Raw genomic sequence first — 23,871 nt, forward strand, 5'->3', positions numbered from 1 at the left:
AAGTTGTATATTTTTACTTCCAAACACATAGACTCTTAACCAAATGCATTTTTTCATTTCTGCAGTTATATTTCTCCAGTTATGGCAAATATTTCTGAACCTGTGATAACATATCTAGTTGTGAGGACTAATAAGTAACACAGTGACACAGCGTGTGATGTGGCTTACATAAGGTGTGTATTCAGACTGAATTATGTAAAACTGGCACCACGTGGCTTGCAGATTACAGTAGTTAGTTCATTAGTAGTAAAACAGTATTTCCTATATCAGACATTTACTTCGTGGGAATGACGATGGAGCCCTTAGAATACATTACTGATGGTGTAGTTCTGTGAAGAGGTTTAAAGATGCAAAAGAAAGGAGAAAACAGATATGGAAGGCTGCTTTAATGTAGTGCTGACATGTGGTAGACCTATATCAGAGGGCATCTTCCAGCAATATTCGTTTAGTCTGATTTAAGAAAACAAAGTCACATGTAAAACTGGTGATGGTGATAATGGTGTTAAGCTGATATTTAAGAAGCCTTTCTAATTAAATTTTAAGAATTAGGTGATTATAATGTTGACTAGTATTTCCGTAGAGTTAATGACTGACTTGACTGATAATTGTATCCAGCATGAGTAGAATACATAGTGCCTCCTGGAGGCTGTGATCAGTGGCATTAATCAGTGGAGCTGAATGTAGTGGGCTTTAAAAGTTAAAGCTTTCCATGAATATCAGGTTTGAGACCTGCTAGGAAACTGTATCTTAACAGATATTTTTAGTTATTTTTCTCCAGATGTCATTGTCTGTTATTACATATTTTTATTACAGTAGTACCACAGGTGTCTTGTATATTTGTTCATATCCTGCAAAATGCAGCACCAGACAAACTTAACAAAATCCCTACACAGCCAGTTGCCTTCACTTGTCATTATATATTTTTTCTTTTTATAACTGAATTGCCTTTATGTGGCTTAAAACTTTTGATTGTAATACGGATATGAACATTTATTTTATGCTCTTTAATTCTAATTAGTTATTTTGATTTATGATGATTCAATTCTGTTTTGTATCTGTAGGTGCTGATCTTGAAGGAGGTGTGTGCGGTCATCCTTTTATCTCTGACAAAGAGTCACCACTTTTGCCTGCCAACCATGTAACAATGGCTAAGGGTACTGGACTGGTTCATACTGCCCCAGCGCATGGGATGGAAGATTACAGTGTGGCTTCTCAACATGCTTTGTCTGTGGTAAATTCTTTATTGTTTTAAAATATGTAAATTCCACGAAAGGGTGTGGCTGCAGTGCATAAATTCTAATGTTCAGTGTGTTAGTCCTCTGGTCTAATGGAAACAGTATGTACTGATACTTTACTCATGACTCCCTTCTTATCTGTCCACTTAATTAACAGAAACATGTAAACTTGTCTGTGTGTCACTCCTCACATCATTCTGTGCAGAACATATGTTGACAGAAGGCTTGTAATGTAAAGACAGACATGCAACCACTTTTTTCATCAGTCCAGTGCAACAGTACTGTTGGAAAAGGATGAAAGATGACTGTAACAGCGACATGTACAGTGGCATGCTTCACATTAGGCATAGTGGTAATCAGCATGCACACTTGCTTTAGCAGCATATCTGCCCACCAAATTCCTCTTCCTTTTTGATGGAATTGTTGTGGACTTACTGCATGCTGGTGTGCCCCACCAAGGCAGTAGGAGTACATATTGCCTGTAGTGGTTCATGCTGTTCTGTTTTGTAGTACAGTAGGTCCACTAGTGAAGGTGGGCTGTTTTTAGTAATTGTTAGAGAAGTCAAACAAAAAACAGAAGACTGTTTCATCTGCAAATGATTTTACTGAAAATCTTCCCAAAGAGTAACGCTTTGTGCACTGTATCATTTATTGACAATTCTGGAATAACTTTAGCTTAAATATGAATGTTTCATGAACAGATAAAGTGCAAGTGCAATCCTAGAAATTAAGATGCAAAGCCTGTCTGTGTGGTGTAGGGGATAAGCAATGATTGCAACACAGACAACCCGAGACTGAGTAGCGGCACAGATGCTAGAAGAGATGTATGCCAAGGGAATGTGAATAAGCAGCAGGATTATCTTGTGCCTTTCAGTCCGAAAGTGAGGTAGTCCCCAGTCTGTCAGTGCTGGAGTGCAAGCAGAGCCTTTAATGAAGGCTAATGACCCAGGGGGGGGGGCATATACTTGGAATCCCAAGCCAGTGGCAGTAGCTTTTGGGGGAGTGGGGGGAGCTCACACATGTTAGATGCATTGAATTCACCAGTAATGTGATGCCCACATCACCACCAGGAAGAAGAGTTAGGGCGGAATTAGGTCAGCACAAAAAGGTATCCTTAGTCTGCACCCAGAATGGTGTGGTCTGGTGATTGGAAGGAGCACTTGCTAGGTGGGCAAAATAAATAAGGATGCCTTCAGGTCCTCGTCTGGTGGAAAAGCCAGTAAAATTCTGTGGGTAGGATGCAATACCTGTGGTCTTGGTCAGGGTAGGTCAGTAAGCTCACCTGTTATCCCCAGTCTGGGAAGGAGCCAGGCATATCTGGCTGTGGTGAAGAGTACTCACCTTTGCATTATTGCAGATAGATGTGGGGTACAGGCAGAAGCACAGAAACACTCTCATGGCTGTCTGGATGATGGCCTCCTGACAACTTTCACCTTTATCCCAGACACGGGAACAAATTGGCATGTCTTTTGGGGGTAGTCATGGGCTCAAAAGCACATACCAAAAAAAATGCATAGTATCATTCACTCCTCAGGTGTATGTATGTATGTATGTATGTATGTATTTATGGAGCCATAAGAAATTAAACAAAGCAAAAAAGAAGTTATGTACTTACCATAACGTTCCATGTGAGTTGTTCATCTCGCCTTCATTCTTGCTGATGGGTTTGGGGCCGATCCCTGGGATCCGAGTCGGCCTACTACAAAGCTCGAGGCCAAGTCCTTATCCCATGATGCACCTAGAATTACCTCAGATCTTGTTTGCTGCGTATAACAATACCATATGTCATTCTATCACTCCCAAGAAAAGGTATAGAAGGGTTGAGCAACCAGGATGGATCCAGCATCTCAGTCATGTAAAAGCCCAGGAGAGGGTAGGAGGGAGGGATGTAAGAATGAAGGAGAGATGAACAACAAACATGGAACATTATGGTAAGTACATAACTTCTTTATGTGAAGTTGTTCTATCTCGCCGTTCATTCTTACTGTCGGGTAGCGTCCCAAGCACCATCTACCTCGGGTGGCTCATGGGAGTATATTTCTCAGGACCGTGGATCCAAAGGAGGCTCTGTCCCTGGAGGCCCTGTCAACCTTGTTGTTTGTCTTTTCGGCTTTTTCCTGGTAAGGGGGTCGCCACAGCGGAACTCCGGTCCGCTAATGATTGGCAGTAGATTTTTACGAAATGCCGAGGTGCCTGCTCGACGCCCAACCTTCAACGAAGGCACGCCCATTTATGCACGCAGCCCAACCGCGGGGTGGACATGCAGACTCCACACAGATGGTACTCCCAAGCCACGTCGAGAATCGAATGGGAGAACCTCTTGCTGTGAGGTAACAACGCTACCACCGTAGCACCGCAGCTGATGCCCTGTCAACCCTGTAATGAGTGATAATGGTATGAGTTTTTGACCAAGTGGCTGCTGCACAAATGTTATCAATAGGCAGTCTGGCAGAAAAGGCAGAAGATGTAGAAACTGCTCTGGTTGAGTGAGCTTTAATCTTATGCTATAGGGGCATATTGGCAGCTGAATAAACAAAGGTGATACAATCAGATAACCATTTAGACAAAGTTGTTTTAGCCACTGGCATACCTTTCCTGGAGTCTGAAAAGGAAATAAAAAAATGATCTGATTTCCTGAAATCTTTTGTTCTGTCAAAATAAAATCTGAGCTATCTGTGAACATCAAGGTTATGCAGCATGTATTCTAAATTGTTGGATTGATTGGGGAAGAAAACTGGCAAATCAATAATTTGGTTAAGATTAGATTCAGTGCAAACCTTGGGCAAAAAAGAGGGATTTGTTCTAAATGAGACTCTGTCAGCAATGAAAATCAAGTAAGGAGGTTTAATGGATAAGGCCTGAAGCTCTGACACTCTGCGGGCAGAAGTAATAGCCACTAAAAATATAGTCTTCCATGACAAAAATGTGAGATCACATGAGGAGACTGGTTCAAATGGAGGAAGAATGATGCGTGAAAGTATAAAATTTAGATTCCATGGGGAATAGGGAGATTTCACAGGTGGTCTCAGATGAAAATGTCCCTTTTAGAAAGGCTTTGGATAATTTGTGTGACATAATATTTAATCCTTCAAATCCAAGATGAAAGCTAGAAATGGCAGCAAGTTAAACATGGACTGTGGCTGCTGCAGCTCTTTAATTGAAGATCATGGTTAAGAATTCTAGTATAGAGGCCATAGGGGCTTGGTAAGGATCAATATTGTTTTTAGAGGCCCATATAGAATTTTTTTTCCATTTGCTAAGGTATATCTTCCTTGTAGAAGATTTATGAGAGGATAAGAGAATTTGCTTGGTCTCATTGGAAATGTTATGGAACCTGGCTATGATGTGAATTGGAGCAGCCAAGTTGTAACCTTCAGGAACTGCAGAGAAGGATGAAGTTCCCCCAAGTGGCCAGAAGGTCCGAAACTAAGTCCAGAATCCAAGGGTCCTCCAGAAGATGAAGTTGATGGAAGGGGAATCAAATCTGACGAGGCCAATGAGGGGCTATAAGAATGATAGTCCTTCCCAGAGATTTTGCTTTCTGCAGAACCTTGGGTATCAACGAGATTGGTGGAAAGGCATAGAGGAGACATGGAGGCCAATCGTGAATGAGTGCGTTCCTTGGGGCTTCTCGCGGAGGGGGAATTAGGACAAAGTAGCTTCTGCATTTCGTGTTCATGTGACTGGCAAAAAGGTCGCAGCAAGGCTGGCCCCATCTGCGGAATATCCTGTCCACTATCTCTTTCTTGAGGGACCACTCATGGGGCAACAATATTGCTCTGCTCAGCTTGTCTGCTATCACGTTGGATTTCCCCGGGATGTGTGTTGCTAACAGAAAGCGCCCACTGCCATACTCTTAGGGCCTCACAACAAAGGAGGTATGACCTGGTTCCTCCATGTTTGTTCAAGTACCAGACCACTGACATTTTGTCTGAATCGCAATTGTACCTAGAGGAAGAGAGTCATGAAAGTACTACAACGCCAAAAGTACTGCTGTCATCTCTAAGAAATTGATATGCAGATGTGTCTCTTGATCGGTCCATGTGCCTTGGGCTGTTCTTCTCTGAAATTGCCCCCACCCCCACCCTATCAGGGAAGCATCCGTGGTCACTGTGGCCACTCGTGGGGGTAAAGCAAAGGGATGTCCTATCGTGACATGAAGTGAGGTCAACCACCACTGAAGATCCTTTTTGCTGGAGTTTGTGATCATTATCTTGCTAAGACCATTGAGTGAACAACAGCCATTGCAGTATTACAGTATTTAATATATGTATAGATGTATTTATTATAAGTCGAGGCTGTTGATGAGTTATTTAGTCTGTTTTAATAATATTATACTTTTCTTTTTTGAAAATATGAGGACTGTCACTTTAAATGAATATCAGTACTGGCTATGGCGCCAAAAAGATTTTAAATGGTCTGAATTCGAACATTACAGCTGTTCTGAAGTAGTTTGTGGTTTGCAAATGAAAGCGATTAACAGTATTGTGTATAGTTTTATCTCTCTCTCTCTCTCTAAGCTTCTTGTAAGCTTTAATAAATAAATTTGTGGAGCTATTTGCGTTTCCTTATTCGAGTATAGCCTGCATGCTGATTCTCTGAGCTAGTTGTGACGGTGAGGTGAACCGTCTTTACTTTGGTGTGGTGTTTTCTTGGAAAATAGCCTTCCTTTTAGCAATCACTTCAGCTAGAAGAATATCTGAATTAAAGGCCCTTATGGCAGTGGAGCCTTTCATCATCTTCCATGTGGACAGGGTATCTCTGAGGACCAATCCATCCTTCGTGCCCAAGGTGGTTTCCAGTGTGGCTCTTAATCAGTCCATTCATGCCAACCTTCTTTCCCAATCCACAGAACAATGGGGAACGGATTCTGCATTCCTTGGATGTGCACCGACTACTTAGATTCTACTTGGACAGGACTAAATCTCAAAGAAAATCTGGCCAATTGCTGCTGGCGTTTGCTGCAGGGGCAAAGGGGAAGGCTATTTCAAAACAAACCATTTCTAAATGGATAAGCCATTACATTCATTTCTGCTATAAGCACCATGGAAAACCTATCCCCCAGGGGATCAGATCTCACTCCACCAGGCCTGCATCCACTTCTGCAGCCTTTCTCAGAGGTGTTCCTACCAGGGATATTCTAGAAGCTGCTACATGGAGTTCTGTACAGACTTTCACCAAGCATTATCATTTACCAATTTTCTCTAAATCCAGAGCTGGTTTTGCCACTGCTGTCTTGCAGGGCCTTATAGCTGCCCCTAATGCTGTATAAACTACTCTTCCCAACCATAGCTTTGGGAATCTACCCAAATGTAATGACTGCAACAGTGAAACACAAAGAACATAGTACAGTTGTGTACACTTACCATAAATGTAGATGTTCGAGTGTATTCACTGTTGCAGTCCTAATTACCCTCCCTCCAGCCCCCTACTTTTCTCTAGCTATACCTCTACTTTATTTTACTATGCTTAAAAGCCTTTTTGGTGTATTTACTTTTTGTTGGAGGTATATTTTTGTGTTTTTTAATTTTATTGGCTCCCCCTTAGGGGGGCAGCTGACATCTGGGGCAAGAAAAACTGATGTAATGGTGTCGGATCCATGTTTTATACCCCTGACGACCTGACGTCATGGAAGAAGGGACAGCAACTGACACAGGACCCAAGACTTTGTTAATCAGGCCGACTGAGGGCAACCTGCCAGCAGATTACTCAAATGTAATGACTGCAACAGTGAATACACTCGAACGTCTACATTTATGGTAAGTGCACACAACTGTACTTTTTGCGGACCCCCTCTGCCGCAAGGGCATCGTCTTTCATTATTCCCCCCTTCTCTGCCCCTGGAGGGGGGTTTACCACGTGTGTCCTGAAAGGCTGCTTGGGCTTTTCGGAACCACATTTTCCCTCCCCTCTGACCCTTGGGATAGGGTCTGGTAGGGGTGGTAAAATGGACTCTGACGGCATACAGAGTCTTTTTCCTTCTTGCTTACACCTGGTCAAATGGGGTATTCACAAAGGATGACTTGAAGGGCTCTGAGAAGGAACACAAGTGCATCCAGGAGTGCCTCCTAAGAGCAACTTCTGCACCTGCTGCCCTGCTCATTCCATCAGCTGCATATGAAATGAGACACATGGACAAGTTAATGGAATTGAGGGTAGCAAGTTTGAGGCAACTTTGTCTGTAGCTCCTGCAGCTACTGTACCCTGAAGAGTATCTCCCAGCTCTTTAAGGAGATCTCTTTGTAGTCTCGTGAAATAGGTCAAGTAGTTAAGCGAACGGAGTGCAAAGGTCGCTGAACTAAACATGTGCTTCCCATATCTATCCATGATCCTGGAGTCTCTGGTAGGAGGATGGATAGAAGAGGAAGTTTCTGACATTTCCTTTTTGGTGGCTGCCGCCACCACCATGGCATCAACTGGCACACCTTTTGTCAAGAAAGATTTATCCTGGGGGGCAGATATGAACTTATTAGGCCTTCTAGGGACAAGCTTCATAGTATCCGGAGACTCCCATGCCGTTCATGAGACCAGATGCATAAGCTCATCGATGGGCGGGGACACCCAAGAGGTGGAGGGCTGAGACCCGAAAGCCTTCTGGAGAATCGACTCCTCAGTAGGGTTTGTGGACTGCCAGTCACCCCTCTGCATAAGGATTTTGAGTATCTCTGCAAATGAGATATCCTCAGAGGGGGACTATGGGGACCCTTCTGATACATCCAAGTCAGTATCAGATGTTAGGGACTCCTGAGGGGAGTCTAGATGCTTCCCCTTACAAACTCTCTTCTTGGGAACCTCATTAGTGGGAGCTTTTGGTGAGGTCTCGGAAGGGCAAGGGCCACCCAATGGGGATTCCAGAGGCTCTGGATCTCTATGCTTGGCCAGGATCACTGAAGCAGAAGCAGACACAGGCACTTTAGGGGGAGGAACCGAACACCCTAATAATGGTCGATTTCAACTACCCCACCATTAACTGGGAAAATTACTCATGTACCAACTATTGTGCTCAACGTTTTTTGGAATTCATAAATTCCAACACCTTGGATTAACTTATCCACACCCCCACCAGGGGTAGCAATATCCTAGACCTGGTCATTACCAATATGGGCAACCGGTGTTCCACACTAGAGGTCAGTTCCTCGTTGGTCAGATCTGACCACAAGCAAATCACCCTGGACATCCACATCCCACCCCCCACCCCCATTAGGGAAACCACCGTAAAAAATTTCTCCAAAGCCAAGTTCATGCTTTTTAAGACAGAAGTGGCAAACTTCATGACACCCATATGCTGATGGACAGTAGAGGTACGACTGCTGAATCCTGTACAATTGCACTTTATAAGCACGTACATGAGTGTATGGATCGTGCAATCCTTAACAGAACCAAGATGCTATCCTCCAAAAAAAGAAAGCCAATCTTGTGGCCCCTTGCTATAACAAACTCTACAACAGAAGAAAGAAACTGTTGCAAAAAAGAGTAAAATCCCATGATTGGAGGAACTCCATGGTCAGCCTCAGTAAGAAGCCGAGATCCTTCATAAAATCTTCCAAAGCTAGTTAAGAAAACAAAATCGCCACTGATTCTAAAGACAACCACAAAGTATTCTATAGCTATGTCAAGAATCTCAATGGCAACACTCAGATCTGCTCTGAGTTACAGCACAATGGCACTAAATATACAGACCAACTGATATTGCCAACATCCTGGCATATAGGTTCTGTGCTAACTTTACCCCTCTCTCATCCCCTAAAGGGCCCATGTCTATACTGGAATAATGCAAAGTTCCTGTAATCATGGCTGCACGGGTAAAAAAAAAACACTCGCCAAAGCCAAGAACATAGCATCCATGGGACCTGGCAACATCCCAGGCTGCGTTCTACATGAACTACAGAACAAACTGGCACCCCACCTAAGTACCATGTTCAATCATAGCCTCACCTCAGGCGTTGTGCCTACTGAAAGGTGCACAGCAACAGTTATCCCACTCCACAAAGGGGAAGCCACCAAGGACCCTGGGAACTACTGCCCCATTAGCCTGATGAGCCTGGTCTGCAAGGCTATGGAACGTGTCATCATGGAACTTATAAACAATGACATTGGTAATCTCCAAACTCTGGACCCTACCCAGTTCTGATTTGTAAAAGGCAGATCGTGTCTCCTAAACCTGATGGACTTCTTTGAAGTGGTCACCAAAGCCGTAGATGAGGGTAAGGTGGTTCACACAGCCCATCTAGATCTCATCAAGGCTTTCTTCACCATCCCCCACTCTGGAATTATAGATAAACTCACTAAACTAGGTATAAATCCCTATGTCACAAGATGGAGAAAGTAGCAGACTCTAAATCCAATTTCAGACCAGTGACAAGTGGAGTACCACAGGGTTCAGTCCTAGGTCCTCTCCTGTTGGTATCTACTTCTCTGAAGTACAGGCTAACACAGGTCTTTGGCTAACAAAGTTTGCAGATGACTGCAAACTAGGAGCCATGATCAAAACTCCTAGTGATGTGGACATCCTACAAAAGGGTCTCACTGAGACAGATGCCTGGTGTCAAAGCCATGGCCTCAAGCTCAATGCCAAAAAGTGCATTGTCATCCGTTTTGATAAAAATTCTGTACCCATGAACTACCACATAGGTGGTAGTCTACTTAACACCAAAATTGTAATAAGAGACCTTGGGACACAGGTGGATAGTAGTCTCTCCTTTGATAATCACATTGCCACAGTGGTCAGGAAATCCTTCTACATGGCACACCTCATCACAAAAGGTTTCTCATCCAGGAAAAAAGAGGTCATTGTTCCCCTCTACTCATCACTCATTAGACCCATTATAGAGTACAACGCCCCTTTTGGTATGTACCTCACAAGACATCTACAACAACTGGAAAGGCCACAGAAATACCTCACAAAGAGGATTACTGGCCTCAAACAGATGCCCTACGCAGACTGTCTCAAAAAACTCCAGCTTTACTCTGTCGCATATCACCTACTCAGAGGCGATCTCTGCCTAATATACAAAGCTATGTCAAACCCAGAGCTGTTGGACATGCTCCATGTAAAGAAATCCCAATCCCTCCAAGCTACATGCTCTAGGGACCTAAACCTTGTCACCACAATAAACAGAACATGCTGGAGGGATAGATTCCTGTCCCTGAGACTTCCCATACTCTGGAACAAACTACCTATCTATATCGAACAAAGCTCCTCATTAGCACTCTTCAAGGTAAATCTTGATGATTGGATGGGAGATAGGAAATTCACCCCGGGGATCACTTCTGTGGCTCTGCTTGACAGGGGCACAGGAAAATAATTTTCTTGGGTGGCAAAAGCCAGGGTACCGTTTGGCTAGCCTTATATAGGCTCTAGTACCTACCTATGAACCTATGGAAGAAGCTGGACCTGAGGTCGAGGATGTCTTAGGAGACATAACTCTCCTCATGGCATCAAAGGCACCCCTGCTCCGATGCAAGGGAACCGACGGATCAGAGGAAACCTTCGATACCCTCAGCACCAGGACAGAGGGCTCCGAACCAGAGGTAGGAGCCAAGCTCATCTGAGCCGAAGCCCTGAGAGGCAGAGTTGAACCGACAAGTCGTTCCGACTATCCTCCCTGGACCCAACCAGAGAGTGTCGGCTCCTAGAGTGCTCGATCGGCACTGAGGATGTCAGAGTGAACAAAGTCGAAGACACTGGAGCAGGCGTCTGCTCCGAAGGTTCCACAATCAACAAGTCCAACTCCTCTGGCTCCGAAGGACCAGTATGGCTTGAAGGAGGAAAAGTTGTAGCTGATATAAGAGTCTTTGGCTCCGAAGCCAGTGGCGTCGGAGCTGATAAAATTTTTACAAAGGCCGGTGCCTGTAACAGCTTCTGTACCACATGATCCACATCCAGATCAGAAAGGCTAATAGAGGACCAAGATGAACGGACCGAAGGTGGTATCGATTGTAGTAAAGGACTCAGCAAATTTTGAATACCGGTTCCAGGAGTGGGGACCAGCTCTGAAAAGATAAGACTGTCGGTTCCGATGTCTATGGAGCCAAAATCGAAGATTTCTTTGATTTTTTTGTCTCAGAAGTCTTAGAAGACTTTGAGGACTTACTGGATCCATCTTGGTTGCTCAAAGCTTCTTGGAAGGAGGGTTTCAACAAGCCTCTGTCTATTAATTTCCTCTTTCTCTCCTGTAGGACCCTGGAGGAGAAATAGTGGCATATGGAGCAGCTATCCTGTAAATGCAAAGCTCCTAAACAGTACACACAATTGACATGGCTGTCAATTACAGACATTTTTTTGGCCACGTTTAGGGCACTTTTTAAAGCCTGACTTGGGATGCTTATCTTGGTCAGCCAGTATTGTATCCAACAGAGAATTACTGTCAACTATGAACAAAATTTCAACAGTAAGTCAACAATCAAAAGCCTTTTAGAAAATTCAGGCTAAGTCACACACACACAAAAATTATCTAAATATTAATGTGACAGAGACTCTGTCTAAAGCACACAGTTTTAAATGCTAAGCAGACTATACTGAAAGAAAAAGATAGCTGCTATATAACACACACTAAACTTATCTAACTATATCAAATACACTCTAAATAAATCTTATCTAAAGTATTTTATAGACTGTGACAAAAGGTCACTGCTAAGCACACACTACATTTATTTATTTATTTATTTTCAAGTTTGATTACTGGGGAAGTCCACTGAGCCCGAAAGTGCCTGTTTTCAGTGGAGGCCCAGGGAGAAAAGCTCCATAAGCAATACAGTAAGGGTTACATAATTATAAAGGTATAATACATATACAATATTCATACAGTAAGGAAATGCAAATGCATAAAAAGTACAACATACAACACAGTTAATAGATATTAGAGAACATCACAGTTGACAGGTGTTAGCATTCAGAGCAAGCATGATCAACTGTCTTCATAATAAAAGGTCTAAGGTTCTTGCGTTCTTATACTAGTAGAGGGGAGACAGTTTACATGCAGTTATTTAAAATAAGTAAGATTTATACTTGACGTGCAGTCAATAGAAATAATTTGCTATTTACATTATATACAAATCTGAAATCAAGTGAGAGTTATAAACTCTTTAAACTAGGCCTAAAAACAAGAGGCCAACTAGAAATACAAAGCACACCAGGGAAAGGGAATTGCAGTATAGCTAAATACACAAATAAGCTATAAGAGCTTTATAAAACTATCTAGTTATTAATATAAGGAAGCAATATTCAAAAAATAAGTTTTACTGGCCCGAGCTAACAAGAACCTCCGATCTGTTGCAGCATCAAACTAGATCTGAGGTAATTCTAGGTGCATCATGGGATAGGGACTTGGCCTCGAGCTATTTGAAGACCTCGAGCTTTGTAGTAGGCCGACTTGGAGCCGAGGGATCGGCTCCGAACCCATCAGTAAGAAAGAACGGCAAGATAGAACAACTTCATATCTGCAGTTAGCATATTACCTTTGTTTGTCCACAGATTTCAAATGTTCTAGTACCTTAAAATGATTACCTGGAGTATGTTAAAATGGCCAAAATATTTTTTATAACCATCATTTCTATGAAATCTAAAAGTTTCCAAACAAATTAACTATCAGTTGAATTACTCTGCATTCCAGTCACAACTTGTGTTAAATTTAGAAATTAAAACATCCAGTGTATAACTATGATTAAACCACATGAAGAAAATATTAGCTTTCATCATAAATCTTTCTTCTTTTTTGTTCTAATGGCTTTTGAGTTTTAATAATTGATTAAAGCAACATATTTATCCTTAAAAACCTAGTAAAACAACATATTTTTCATAAAAATGTCCCTAAATCACTTTCATGTATACCTAAGAAGTGTGGTGTAGTGCTTTTTTATTAACAAAGTCCTTAACATGGTACTTCTGTTCTAACATTTCTAACTCACTGCAATTATAAAATAAATTAACATACACGGGTGTTTTGGTAGTACATTTATAAAAATGTGTGACATGGTATTTTTTTACCATTATCTCAGTCATGTCCTCAAGTTAATTTTTTGCAAACATTCATAATAATACATGTAGAAAAGTGCTGCTTTTACAGTGTTTATAAAAAAATGTACACACCCCTGTTAAAATGCCAGGTTTTTGTGATATAAAAAATGAGACCATAATAAATAATTTCAAAACTTTTCCCACCTTTTATGTGTCCTATAACCTGTACAATTCAATTGAAAAACAAACAAATCTGTTGGGGGAAAAATATATATAAAAAAAAAAAAAAAAGTACAATACGCCGTTTGCATAAGTGTGCACATCCTTAAACAAATACTTTGTTAAAGCACCTTTTGATTTAATTACAGCATTCATTCTTCTTGGGTACACACCTGCCATCAGTTAGAGACTCTGGTTAACCCCAAGTAAAATTCAGCTGTCCTAGTAGGATTTTCCTGACATTTATTCAGTTGCCTGCTGCAGCAAAAGCCATGGTTTGCAGAGAGCTTACAAAGCATCAAAGGGATCTCATTGTTGAAAGGTATCAGGTGTCAGGAGAAGGGTATAAAAAAATGTCCACAGCATTGGCTATACCATGAAACACAGTGAAGACAGTCATCAAAAAGTGGAGAAAATATGGGACAACAGTGATGTTGCAAAGAACTGGACGGCCCTCCAAAATTGATGAAAAAACAAGATGAAAACTGGTCAGGGAGGCTGCCAAGAGACCTACAGCAACACTGAAGGAGCTGCAGGAATTTCTGGCAAGTACTGGTTGTGTAATAGTGTAATATATGCGACAACAATCTCCCATATTCTCCACATGTCTGGACTATATGGGGTAGGGTTGCAAGACGGAATCCTTTTCCTACACAGAAAAACATCCATGCCCGGCTAAAATTTGCGAAACAATACATCAGGTCTCCCAAAAGCATGTGGGAAAATATGTGGTCTGATGAGACTAAGGTTGAACTTTTTGGCCACAATTCCAAAAGGTACGTTTGGTGCAAAAACAACACTTCGCATCACCAAAAGTACACCATCCCCACAGTGAAGCATGGTGGTGGTAGTATCATACTTTGGGGTTGCTCTTCTTCATCTGGAACTGTGCCTTTAGTCAAGGTGGAGGGAATTAAGAACAGTCCAAATACCAGTCACATTTGGCCCCAAACCCTCAGGCGTCTGCTAGAAGATGAAGAGGAATGTCATCATTCAACATGACAATGACCCCAAGCATACATCCAAATCAACAAAAGAATGGCTTCACCAGAAGAAAATTAAACTTCTGGAATGGCCGAGCCAGAGACCAGACCTAAATCCAATAGAAAATCTGTGGGTGTCCTGAAGAGAGCTGTGCACAAGAGATGCCCTTGCAACCTAACAGATTTGGGGTGCTTTTGCAAGGAAGAATGGGCAAATAATGCCAAGTAAGATGTGCCATGCTGAAAGACTCCTACCCAAGAAGACTGAATGCTGCAGTTAAATCAAAAGGTGCTTCAACAAAGTATTAGTTTAAGGGTGTGCACACTTATGCAACCAGCATGTTGTACATTTTTTATTTTTTATATTTTTTCCGCTAACAGATTTGTTAGTTTTTCAATTGAATTGTACAGGTTATAGGTCACATTAAAGGTATGAAAATTTTTGAAATTATTTATTGTGGTCTCATTTTTATATATCACAAAACTTGGCATTTTAACAGGAGTGTGTACACTTTTTATATCCACTGTAGGTGAAAGGCTTACATCTGCCTTATTTTTCATACCAAAATAGTGTCTAATTTTGTAGGTGTAGTTGGGCATATGTCATGTACACCATGGCATACAGTTAGAAAAATATTGTGTGCATTTGAGATATGTTAAAATACAAATTAAAAAAAATGTATATCCATGATGGTGGATGGTTGTGTATTTTAAGTAGCATTTTTCAGAGTGTTAGTTTATCTATTTTTTTCTCTTCAAAATTGTTATTTCTGGAGTATTTCTTTCTTTTAAGGTAAAGTGTTGTACTGTTTGGAGTTGTGGGGGCCACACATGAGGTAGTAGATCTACATTATGAAAGTTGGAGTACAGTTTTAAACTCCTGGCAATGCCCCTGCCTAATTTATCTTGAATGTTTTCAGTATTAGGTAAAGATACACTGGATGTAGCTGGTAGTACTTGTGGTGACATGCTGGCACTGACGGAGTTTGAATCTCACCACTGTTGTTCATATGACACACTGGATATGTGAGGGACAGGGACTACAGTCATTGGATCTATTGCACTGTCCCATGTAGGTCTGACCTCCACCAAAGGATGGTCCATCACAAATGCGGTTCACTAATCAATTCATTGAATGCAACCTGGCCTCAGGAGTGTACAGAGAATATAAAGTGCTGGCCTGGCAAGGGTATATAATGTCCACACATGACTAGTATTACCCACTGACCACTTATTTAGATGAGCCTTTGACCTAGTACTATGATCAATGTCTTGCACTGCCCATGATAATTGTCTGTGTGCAGATTTGTTTGAAAGGTAGACACACACACACACACACACACACACACACACACACACACACACACACACACACACACACACACACACACACTTACTTCCTAGGGAAGGTTGGTAGAATTCTTCAGTTCATGACGGACTTTGTTCTGTCAAGGTAGTACAGCCATCACTCTAGATGCGGCTAGGGCTGAATACACACATACCCATGCCACTCTTGATTTGTAGCAAAAAAAATGATAATGATATTAAACACAAAATAGTAATGTGTAGAACAGGCCAGCTAATTAAAGTTGGTTGCCAGCAGCTTGGCAACATACAATTGAATACAGTACCACTCCTTAAGTAATAAATGCTTAAGTACCCGCCACAAGATTGTAAAAGTGAGTACATAAAAAATACTTAAACAATAAAGAAGTCAGGATAGTGCTAATGCAGCTTAAATATGCAGAAGTAAAGATGGTTGCCCAAAGAATAGGGACAGGGGGGCATCCTCTGTATGAACATACAAAGCATACTTAACAAAACCACAGAATTCCAATCTTGGCTAGCACCTCATATTTCAAATAATGAAATCCTACCACCTGGATATAACATTTTCCGCCTGGATAGAATCCCAAAAAAGGAGGAGGCATTGCTATACTCTACTGTGATCATCATAACCTCTCCCCCTTATCTACTGCACTCCCAATCTTTCACCCCGCAGAACTGTTATTTAAACACCCATACAAAATTTGCCATCACTGCCATTTGTATCCTATCATGGATCTCACATAACATTCCCTATGAGCCAGTCATCCTCGGTGATGTAAATATGGACTGGAAGACATGAACTACTGACTCCCCAAACCTCAGCATTAATCTTCAAAGTTTCTCTCAACTAATGTCAAGCCCAGCACGCATGAATAAACACTTCAATAATAGCTCTATCCTTGACTAGATCCTGACATCAGATCCAAACCTCTATCACAACCCCTGTACACTGCCTGATACCTTAAGTGACCACCTGCCCACCTGCAATCCATAGACACTCTCTCCAGCTGAACAGGTCTCACTTCTACAATGACTGCCACAAACTCTCTAGTTTTAACCCTGTGATATTTCATAATAGGCTCTCATCCATCAACTGGTCCTGCCTTCTTCACCTTCCCCTTAATGAAGCCATACTAAAATTCAACCACATCTTTCTTGATGTTCTCAACTCCCTAACACCCCTAAGGAAAATTTGGATAAATTCAAACTTTTCTCCCTGCCTTATACAGGCTACTCACTTTCTAATGCATAAAAGAGATCCTAGCTAAAAAAACAAATCCCCTACACACCTTCAAAACTACCAAGAACTTAGAAACTGAGAAAATGGAAATCAAAATCTAAACCAACTATACTGGAAGTAGTGAATATAATAACAGAGGTAAAACAACTGGAATTGGGATCTTTAGAACAGGGTAGGAGCAAACTACACAGGGAAAAATGGGAATTGTGGGAACAATGCATGCAAGGGAGGAATGAGGCCTAAAAGGCAGCAGGACTTAAATGAGGTATGTAATGTTTGAGTGAGAAAGATTGGGTAGATTATAACTGATGTATAATGTTTGCAACTGAGTGTGTGCCAGTATGGTTTGTGATGTGAAATGCTTGACTAGGATTGTGTCAGTGTGGTTTATTTTCATTTATATAAATGTATGCCTGTGAAGTAAGTGATGGTTTAATGAAGAAGATGTTTCCCGTTTAAAAAAAAAACAGGAATTGAATAATTTATGTAATATTGCTTAGGTTATATGATATATAGCAATATTTGTGAATTATAATGTTTATGTTAATGTAGTTTGATTACTTTTATATGAATGTAAATCTGCCTATGGCATAAGTGATAATTCAATAAAGGTGTTAAAAAAAACTCAGAAACTGCACCAAAAAAAAAAGGCAAATTAACAAAGACAAGAACATTTTTTACAATGAAACCCAAATTAACCACCCCTCCATTCATCCAAAAATCTGGAGTACTATGAAGATTCTTCACCTTGTTCAACAAGCAATATTTAATATGTAGTTTTTAACTTATTTGTATTTAGTTTGTAGAATTTTGCAAGTAACAGAGTAGTGCGTTTTTTGTATCTTTGTTGATTACTAGTAATAACGTGTTTGCTCAAAAGTTTTCTTTATAGTAAATGTGTTGTTGGAACAAATGTTTTTATTCTTTGCAAATACTGTTTTAGCTATGGGCATTTTTGCTGTTTAAATATTCATGAGTAGTAAATTCTCTTCGAACAACATTGGGTAGATTTGAACCATTAGCTAATTGGCATTGTATATTTAAACTTGTCTATTCAATTGTCTCTTTGTTCTGAGGAAGTCACACTTGTTGATAAAAGAGCTTAACAATATTCCATTAAACTATTACTGAGGACTCGCAACACTGGTGCTTTTTTGGTTATTTATACCATACCTCTACACAAGGGATGAAACTCTACTGACCCTTCCAACTTCAGTCCCATAGCCATTCTGTCCCCACTTTCTAAAATCCTTGAAAAATGCATACACATACAGCTTCTCAACTGTGTTATTCAAAAAAACCTTCTGACAACAACCCAACACAGGTTTCAACCCAACCATAGTACTTCTACTACACTTATATCTTTTACATATACTGTAGCTGAAGCAAGAGACAACAAACTCTTGGCTTTTCGTAGACCTCTCTAAAGCTTTTGACATTGTGACTTACTCTAAGAGTCTAACAAAATTAGCTGACCTCAGTCTCTCCACTCCCACTGTTGAATGGTTCTCCAGTTACCTTACCAACAGGCTACAGTCTGTCAGATGACAAACCTCCTCCTCCCCTTTCCTACTTATACAAACAGGTGTCCCCCAGGGCTCCATTCTTGGACTGCTACTATTCAACATATTTACTAACGACCTTTATACATCTTGCTGTCACTCCTCTGTTATACAATATGCAGACGACTACACACTGATCTCCTTTTCTGACAATCTGTCTCAACTTCACACACTTACCCAAAACTCATTCCTTTTTGTTGAAAGATGGCTTACAGAAAACCAACTCATATTAAATCAAAAAAAAAAAAAAAAAAAAAAAAAACTTCTTTTCTTCCTTCCAAAATCTCTTTCTCATCACAATTCTACCTTTAGGATGTCATCAGTTTAATAACACAATCATTAAAGCAGAATCCAACACAAAGCTCCTTGGTACTATAATAGATGATCAATTAAAATTTGACCGTCACATTCATCAGTGTATCAAAAATTCACCAAAAACCAGGTCTGCTTTACAGGAACAGAAACTTCCTCACTACAGACTCCAGACTTTCTGTAGCACAGGCATACCTTCTACCCAGCCTACTGTACACCTCTCCTCTCCTAGCAAACTTTCAATCCACTTTAATCTCTAAGCTTGAACAATCCCACAAATCAAACCTACACCTCTCACCACTGCCTTTTGCTAAAGAAACTGCAGTGGCTAGAATTCCACCAACAACTCTATCACAACTTCACGTAATGCAGTCCATCTTCAACAAACCCTCTACCTAACCCACCCTCTCTTTTCTATTATCATTCTGTACTCCCAATCATTCACTCAGTAGCTCTGACCAACATCTCCTGGATATATAAACAAGCCCAATAAAACCATCGACAAAATGCTCTATAAATACTATGTATCTCAAGATTGGAACAAACTCCCTCTCAGTGTAAGTATTACTCACACAAATACCTTCAAAAAAGAAGTAAAAACATCCTGTCAAACGCATGGATCTGCTTCTGCTAGAACCCTACATACCCCCCATCCACACACCTTCTTTATAAAGTTTTTACAACTCTAGCGCCCTAGATTGTTCCACAATTCCATACCTCTGCCTCACTCAACTAAGTGATGTATCATGATATGTTTTAATTTATGCTTCAATGTATGTTTCAATCTATGTACCAACCTATGCATCATTTTATGTTTCTATGTCTGTTTTAAAGTTATGTATCAACTTGTGTCTCATTTTATGTTTTGATGTATGTTTCAAACTATGTATTTTTGAAATTCTTTAATAATATGTGTAATGTACTGGAGCTTTTTTCCTCAGGTCTCCATGGAAAATGGGCTCAGTGCCCAGTTGGACCAACCCGGTTAACAAATGCCAAATAAATGAAAAATGTGTCCATTAGTAAGTAGTAGGTGTCAGGCATCAAAGTTTCACACAGTCATACCTCTCAAAAGTACTGATGATTATTGTGTGACCTCAGTTTAGCACCATACCTTTGTACTGGAAAATCATTGAAGAGAAAAGTTAGAAAGACGTGATGCACATTGCAGTTTCTGACTTCACAACCCTCACAAGATCAAATGATAGGCAGGATGCAAAACAAGGAGAATAACAAGAGCAACATGTCCTTCTTTGTGCCATAACAGTAACTCCCCTTTGCTCCCCCTAATAAAAGTGCAGTTTGTGCCATCCAACCCGCCCTTCAGTTGTTTGCAAATGCATATTGCATCATTGCCAGTTAATATCCTCACACAATTCCCTGGCTGAACTTGCATATTAACTGTTGTTTTTCACCTTAGTTTATCTTCTCACTTTGCTAACCTCCTCACCTCACTTACCTCCTCCCTCTGCTCTTGTGGCATAACCCACATTTTGTTATGTATATATTTATCTATACCTATTATTATTAACGTATCACAATTTTTTATTTTTCCTGCTGTATTCTTCTCTCGTTTCATTCCTTAAATTCTTATACATTGATTCCCTTTATCTTATTTCAAATTTCAAAAAAATAAAAAAAGTACTGTATTACCTTTCTTATGTATGATTTCTGTCCGTTCTTCTTTTATGTCAGATGGCAAACCTCCTTCTCCCCTTTCCTTCCTATGTAAACAGGTGTCCCCCAAGGCTCCATTGTTGGACTGCTACTATTCAACATATTTACTAACAACCTTTATACATCTTGCTGTCACTCATCTGTTTACTTCTTGGACCACCTAATTAATCTTGACCAAATTACTCATTCATTTTCTTTGCAAAGTCCATCAAACTGTATTATGTAAATTGTAAAAAATCTCAATTTGTATGAATGTCTGTTAAATGTATAAATTATTGTATTTGTTAAATGTATATATGATTGTATTTGTTGGAGTTTTTCTCCTCGGGACTCTACTGAAAATGGGCTCCTAACCCAGTCGGGCTTTCCCGGTCACCAGATGTCAATAAATAAGTAAATATCAGTTGCTGAGACAGAATACATGAAGAAAATCTCTAAGTAAGCTAGGTAAATATCTTCTACATCTCTAACTGAAAAGAGTACTGAATATTTATGTATATGCCTAGTACTAGAGTATCATCCAAGGCAGATAGCAGACAGCAAACTTGTATAGATGTGGTCATCTTAGTATCTTCCAACACAACTCCCTTGTCTACTTGCTTAGAATTTTTACTTCCTTATTCATTCTTTGTTTACTGAGATAGTTCCAGTAGGGTAGCAGCTTCTTTTCAGATGAGAGCCAAGGTGGTATTCATACTAAACAAGCAAAAAAATAAAGATGCACTACACTGGTAACCACGAAAAACTCTGCTTAATTCGGACACAATGGTAGACTAAGCGCTTTCACCTTTAATTCACAGACTTCATCAGAGTCACCATTTTTACACCTCTCTTCCTCTTAAATACATTTTTACCTATGACATCATTATTTTTCATTACTGCTCCGAGCTTAATTAATAAACAATTAAAAATGTTTAATACATACTATCTTTTAAAATATATTAAATTCAGACGTATAAAAATATTTATTAAAAATCCTATGTTAAAACCAACAATGTCTGATGAAAATGAAACATGAATATATATACACAGTTTTATCCCCCTATCTAATTGCCATGTGTTTTTCTTTTAGAAGAGGGGCAATTGAAATATGGTCATTAATGCCAGGTAAATTCCTGGCATTTAATCTAAGCTGCCATTTAGTCTCACTCAACTCTAAAACATTTTTCAAATCACCCCCTCTTTTGTTCATTATAACCCTATCTATAATAAAAAACAAAAACTTCTTAAAATTTTGACAAACTGTGGAATGGTTGTATAAAGCACTACTTATCTTTTTATTTTTGATGTCCCTCACATGCTCTGCTATTCTATCCTTTAACCTACGTATAGTTTTTCCTACATAGAAAGCCGAGCATGTGCTGCAAGTTGCAATGTAAACCACATGTGTAGTAGTACAGGTACCTCATCCTGGGCATTCCAATGTTCGTTCATAGCCCTCCACCGCAACATATGGACCATTGTTAATGTAGCGACAATAATTACCATCACCACATTTGTACATTCTAGACCTATAACTGTCCTTAGTCATCCTACCTTTCTGTTCTAAAATATCCTTAAATTTTTTCCTTTTCCATAGACAACCCTAGGCTTGTCCCCTACCCTATTTTTTAGTGACAAATCAAAACTCTTGTCCCATACCAAATTAAGTATGTTCACCAATGGATGACTATCATAGTTATAATTCAACACATTAACAGTGTTACCCACATTCTGTGTTGAACATACTTTAGTACTTGCTGTTACACCTCTCAAAATGGGGCCAAAAATATCACATCTTTTCTTGTATATTTAATAACATTTTGAGAGGGTACCCACGGTTCAAAAACATCCCTATAAGTGTATGTATTTCGACCCTAAAGTCATCATCATTGCTCACTAGTCTAGAGATCCTGCACATCTGGCTTTTTACAACCCCCTGCTTCTGGTGGGGGGATGACAGCTGTCGTAATGAAGCAAACTGTTTGAATAGGCTGGCTTCCTAAACACAGTTGAAGCCAACCTCCCTTCTCTTTTCTTCAAACGAATGTCCAGATAATGAATTTCTTCATCATGATATCTATAGGTAAAGGACAAGAAACTGGTACTGCTGTTTACAAATAACATAAATTCCTCAATTTCTACTTTAGTTCCAGTCCACAAAATCAAGATATCGTCCACAAATCTTAAATATTTAATAATTTTGGACATATACCTGGACTTAAAAATTGTTTCCTTCTCCCATTCTAGTAAAACCACATTTGCAAAAACAGGGGCACATTTTGCCACCATTGCGACTCCTGTTATCTGATGGTAATATTTGCCCTCAAAGAACAAAAAATTATTTTTTAAGATAACTTCCATCAAATTACTCAAACAATTAACCCTGGTGTTGGTCATCCCACCAGTTCTAAACAATCTTCAAAGGCTTTAATGCCGTCTTCATGTGGGATTGCTGAAAAGAGATTAACTACATCAATAGCCAAAAAAATAATCAGTTAAGTCAACACTACATCTCTTAACATCTCTAGACAATGCCAGGAATCCCTTAATATGATCACTAGCGGCAACAATGGACTTTGTATGAGTCAACAAATGCAGCTAAAGGTTCAGTCTTTGAACCTCTAGCTGCTACAATGGGTCTAAATAGTGGATTTTGTATACATTTATGCACCTTAGGGATTCCAAAAGCCACAGGAATAATGGGATCATCCACCGTTAAGTATTCCAACTCAGTATCATTGATTACATTCTGAGAAAAAGCGTCAAACAACCAAACATCAATTTTTGAATAGGCGTAATTAATTTCATTTCGACAGCCCCTATTATATGTAGCTGAATCATTAAAAATCTCAAACATCCTTATACTGTAATCGATGTTTGACATCACAACCATTCCGCCCCCTTTATCCGGTTTCATGAATCTTACTCTTTTGTCATTTTTAATTTCTTTTAACAATTCCCTTTCATTTACACTTAAATTATCAGCGTACGGCACTTTGTTTTTTAAATACTTTCTAAACTCAGTTTCACATAAAGTCTCAAAAAGGGTCACATTTTTGTGGTAAGATGGAATGAAAGTGCTAGATCTTCTCAGACCCATTGAACTTGGAATATTGTCCTGTAAAAAAAACAGTTTTAAATTCAATAATCTAGTGTAACTTCTAAAATTCAATAGTAAACAAGCAACGTCCATTTTATAATATGGAACAAATGAAAAACCTTTACTTAATTCACAATGTGTATAATTCAGGGTTAAATTAGTGAAATTATACATAACAAAATCACCTTTCCTAAGAATTTCAACGCCATCACCATCATTTGCATTATCAGAGTTAACACATTGGTTTAGTGTTGATAATTCTGTCTCCCTTTCCCT

The 23,871-nt window shown here is 39.8% G+C and overlaps 1 protein-coding gene across 1 annotated transcript in view; it reads left to right on the forward strand.

The window, feature by feature from the left end:
• Positions 1-23,871, forward strand: part of IARS2 (isoleucyl-tRNA synthetase 2, mitochondrial) — a 1,410,425-nt gene that overhangs the window by 389,621 nt on the left and 996,933 nt on the right. The window contains exon 9 of the mRNA XM_044061644.1: positions 1,062-1,231. Coding sequence (XP_043917579.1) covers positions 1,062-1,231 — 170 coding nt within the window. The remainder of the gene's footprint in view (positions 1-1,061; positions 1,232-23,871) is intronic.

The sequence above is a fragment of the Protopterus annectens genome, chromosome 1.part0 (genome assembly GCF_019279795.1).
Source record: "Protopterus annectens isolate FY-2018-M chromosome 1.part0, PAN1.0, whole genome shotgun sequence".
Lineage (NCBI taxonomy): Eukaryota > Metazoa > Chordata > Ceratodontiformes > Protopteridae > Protopterus > Protopterus annectens.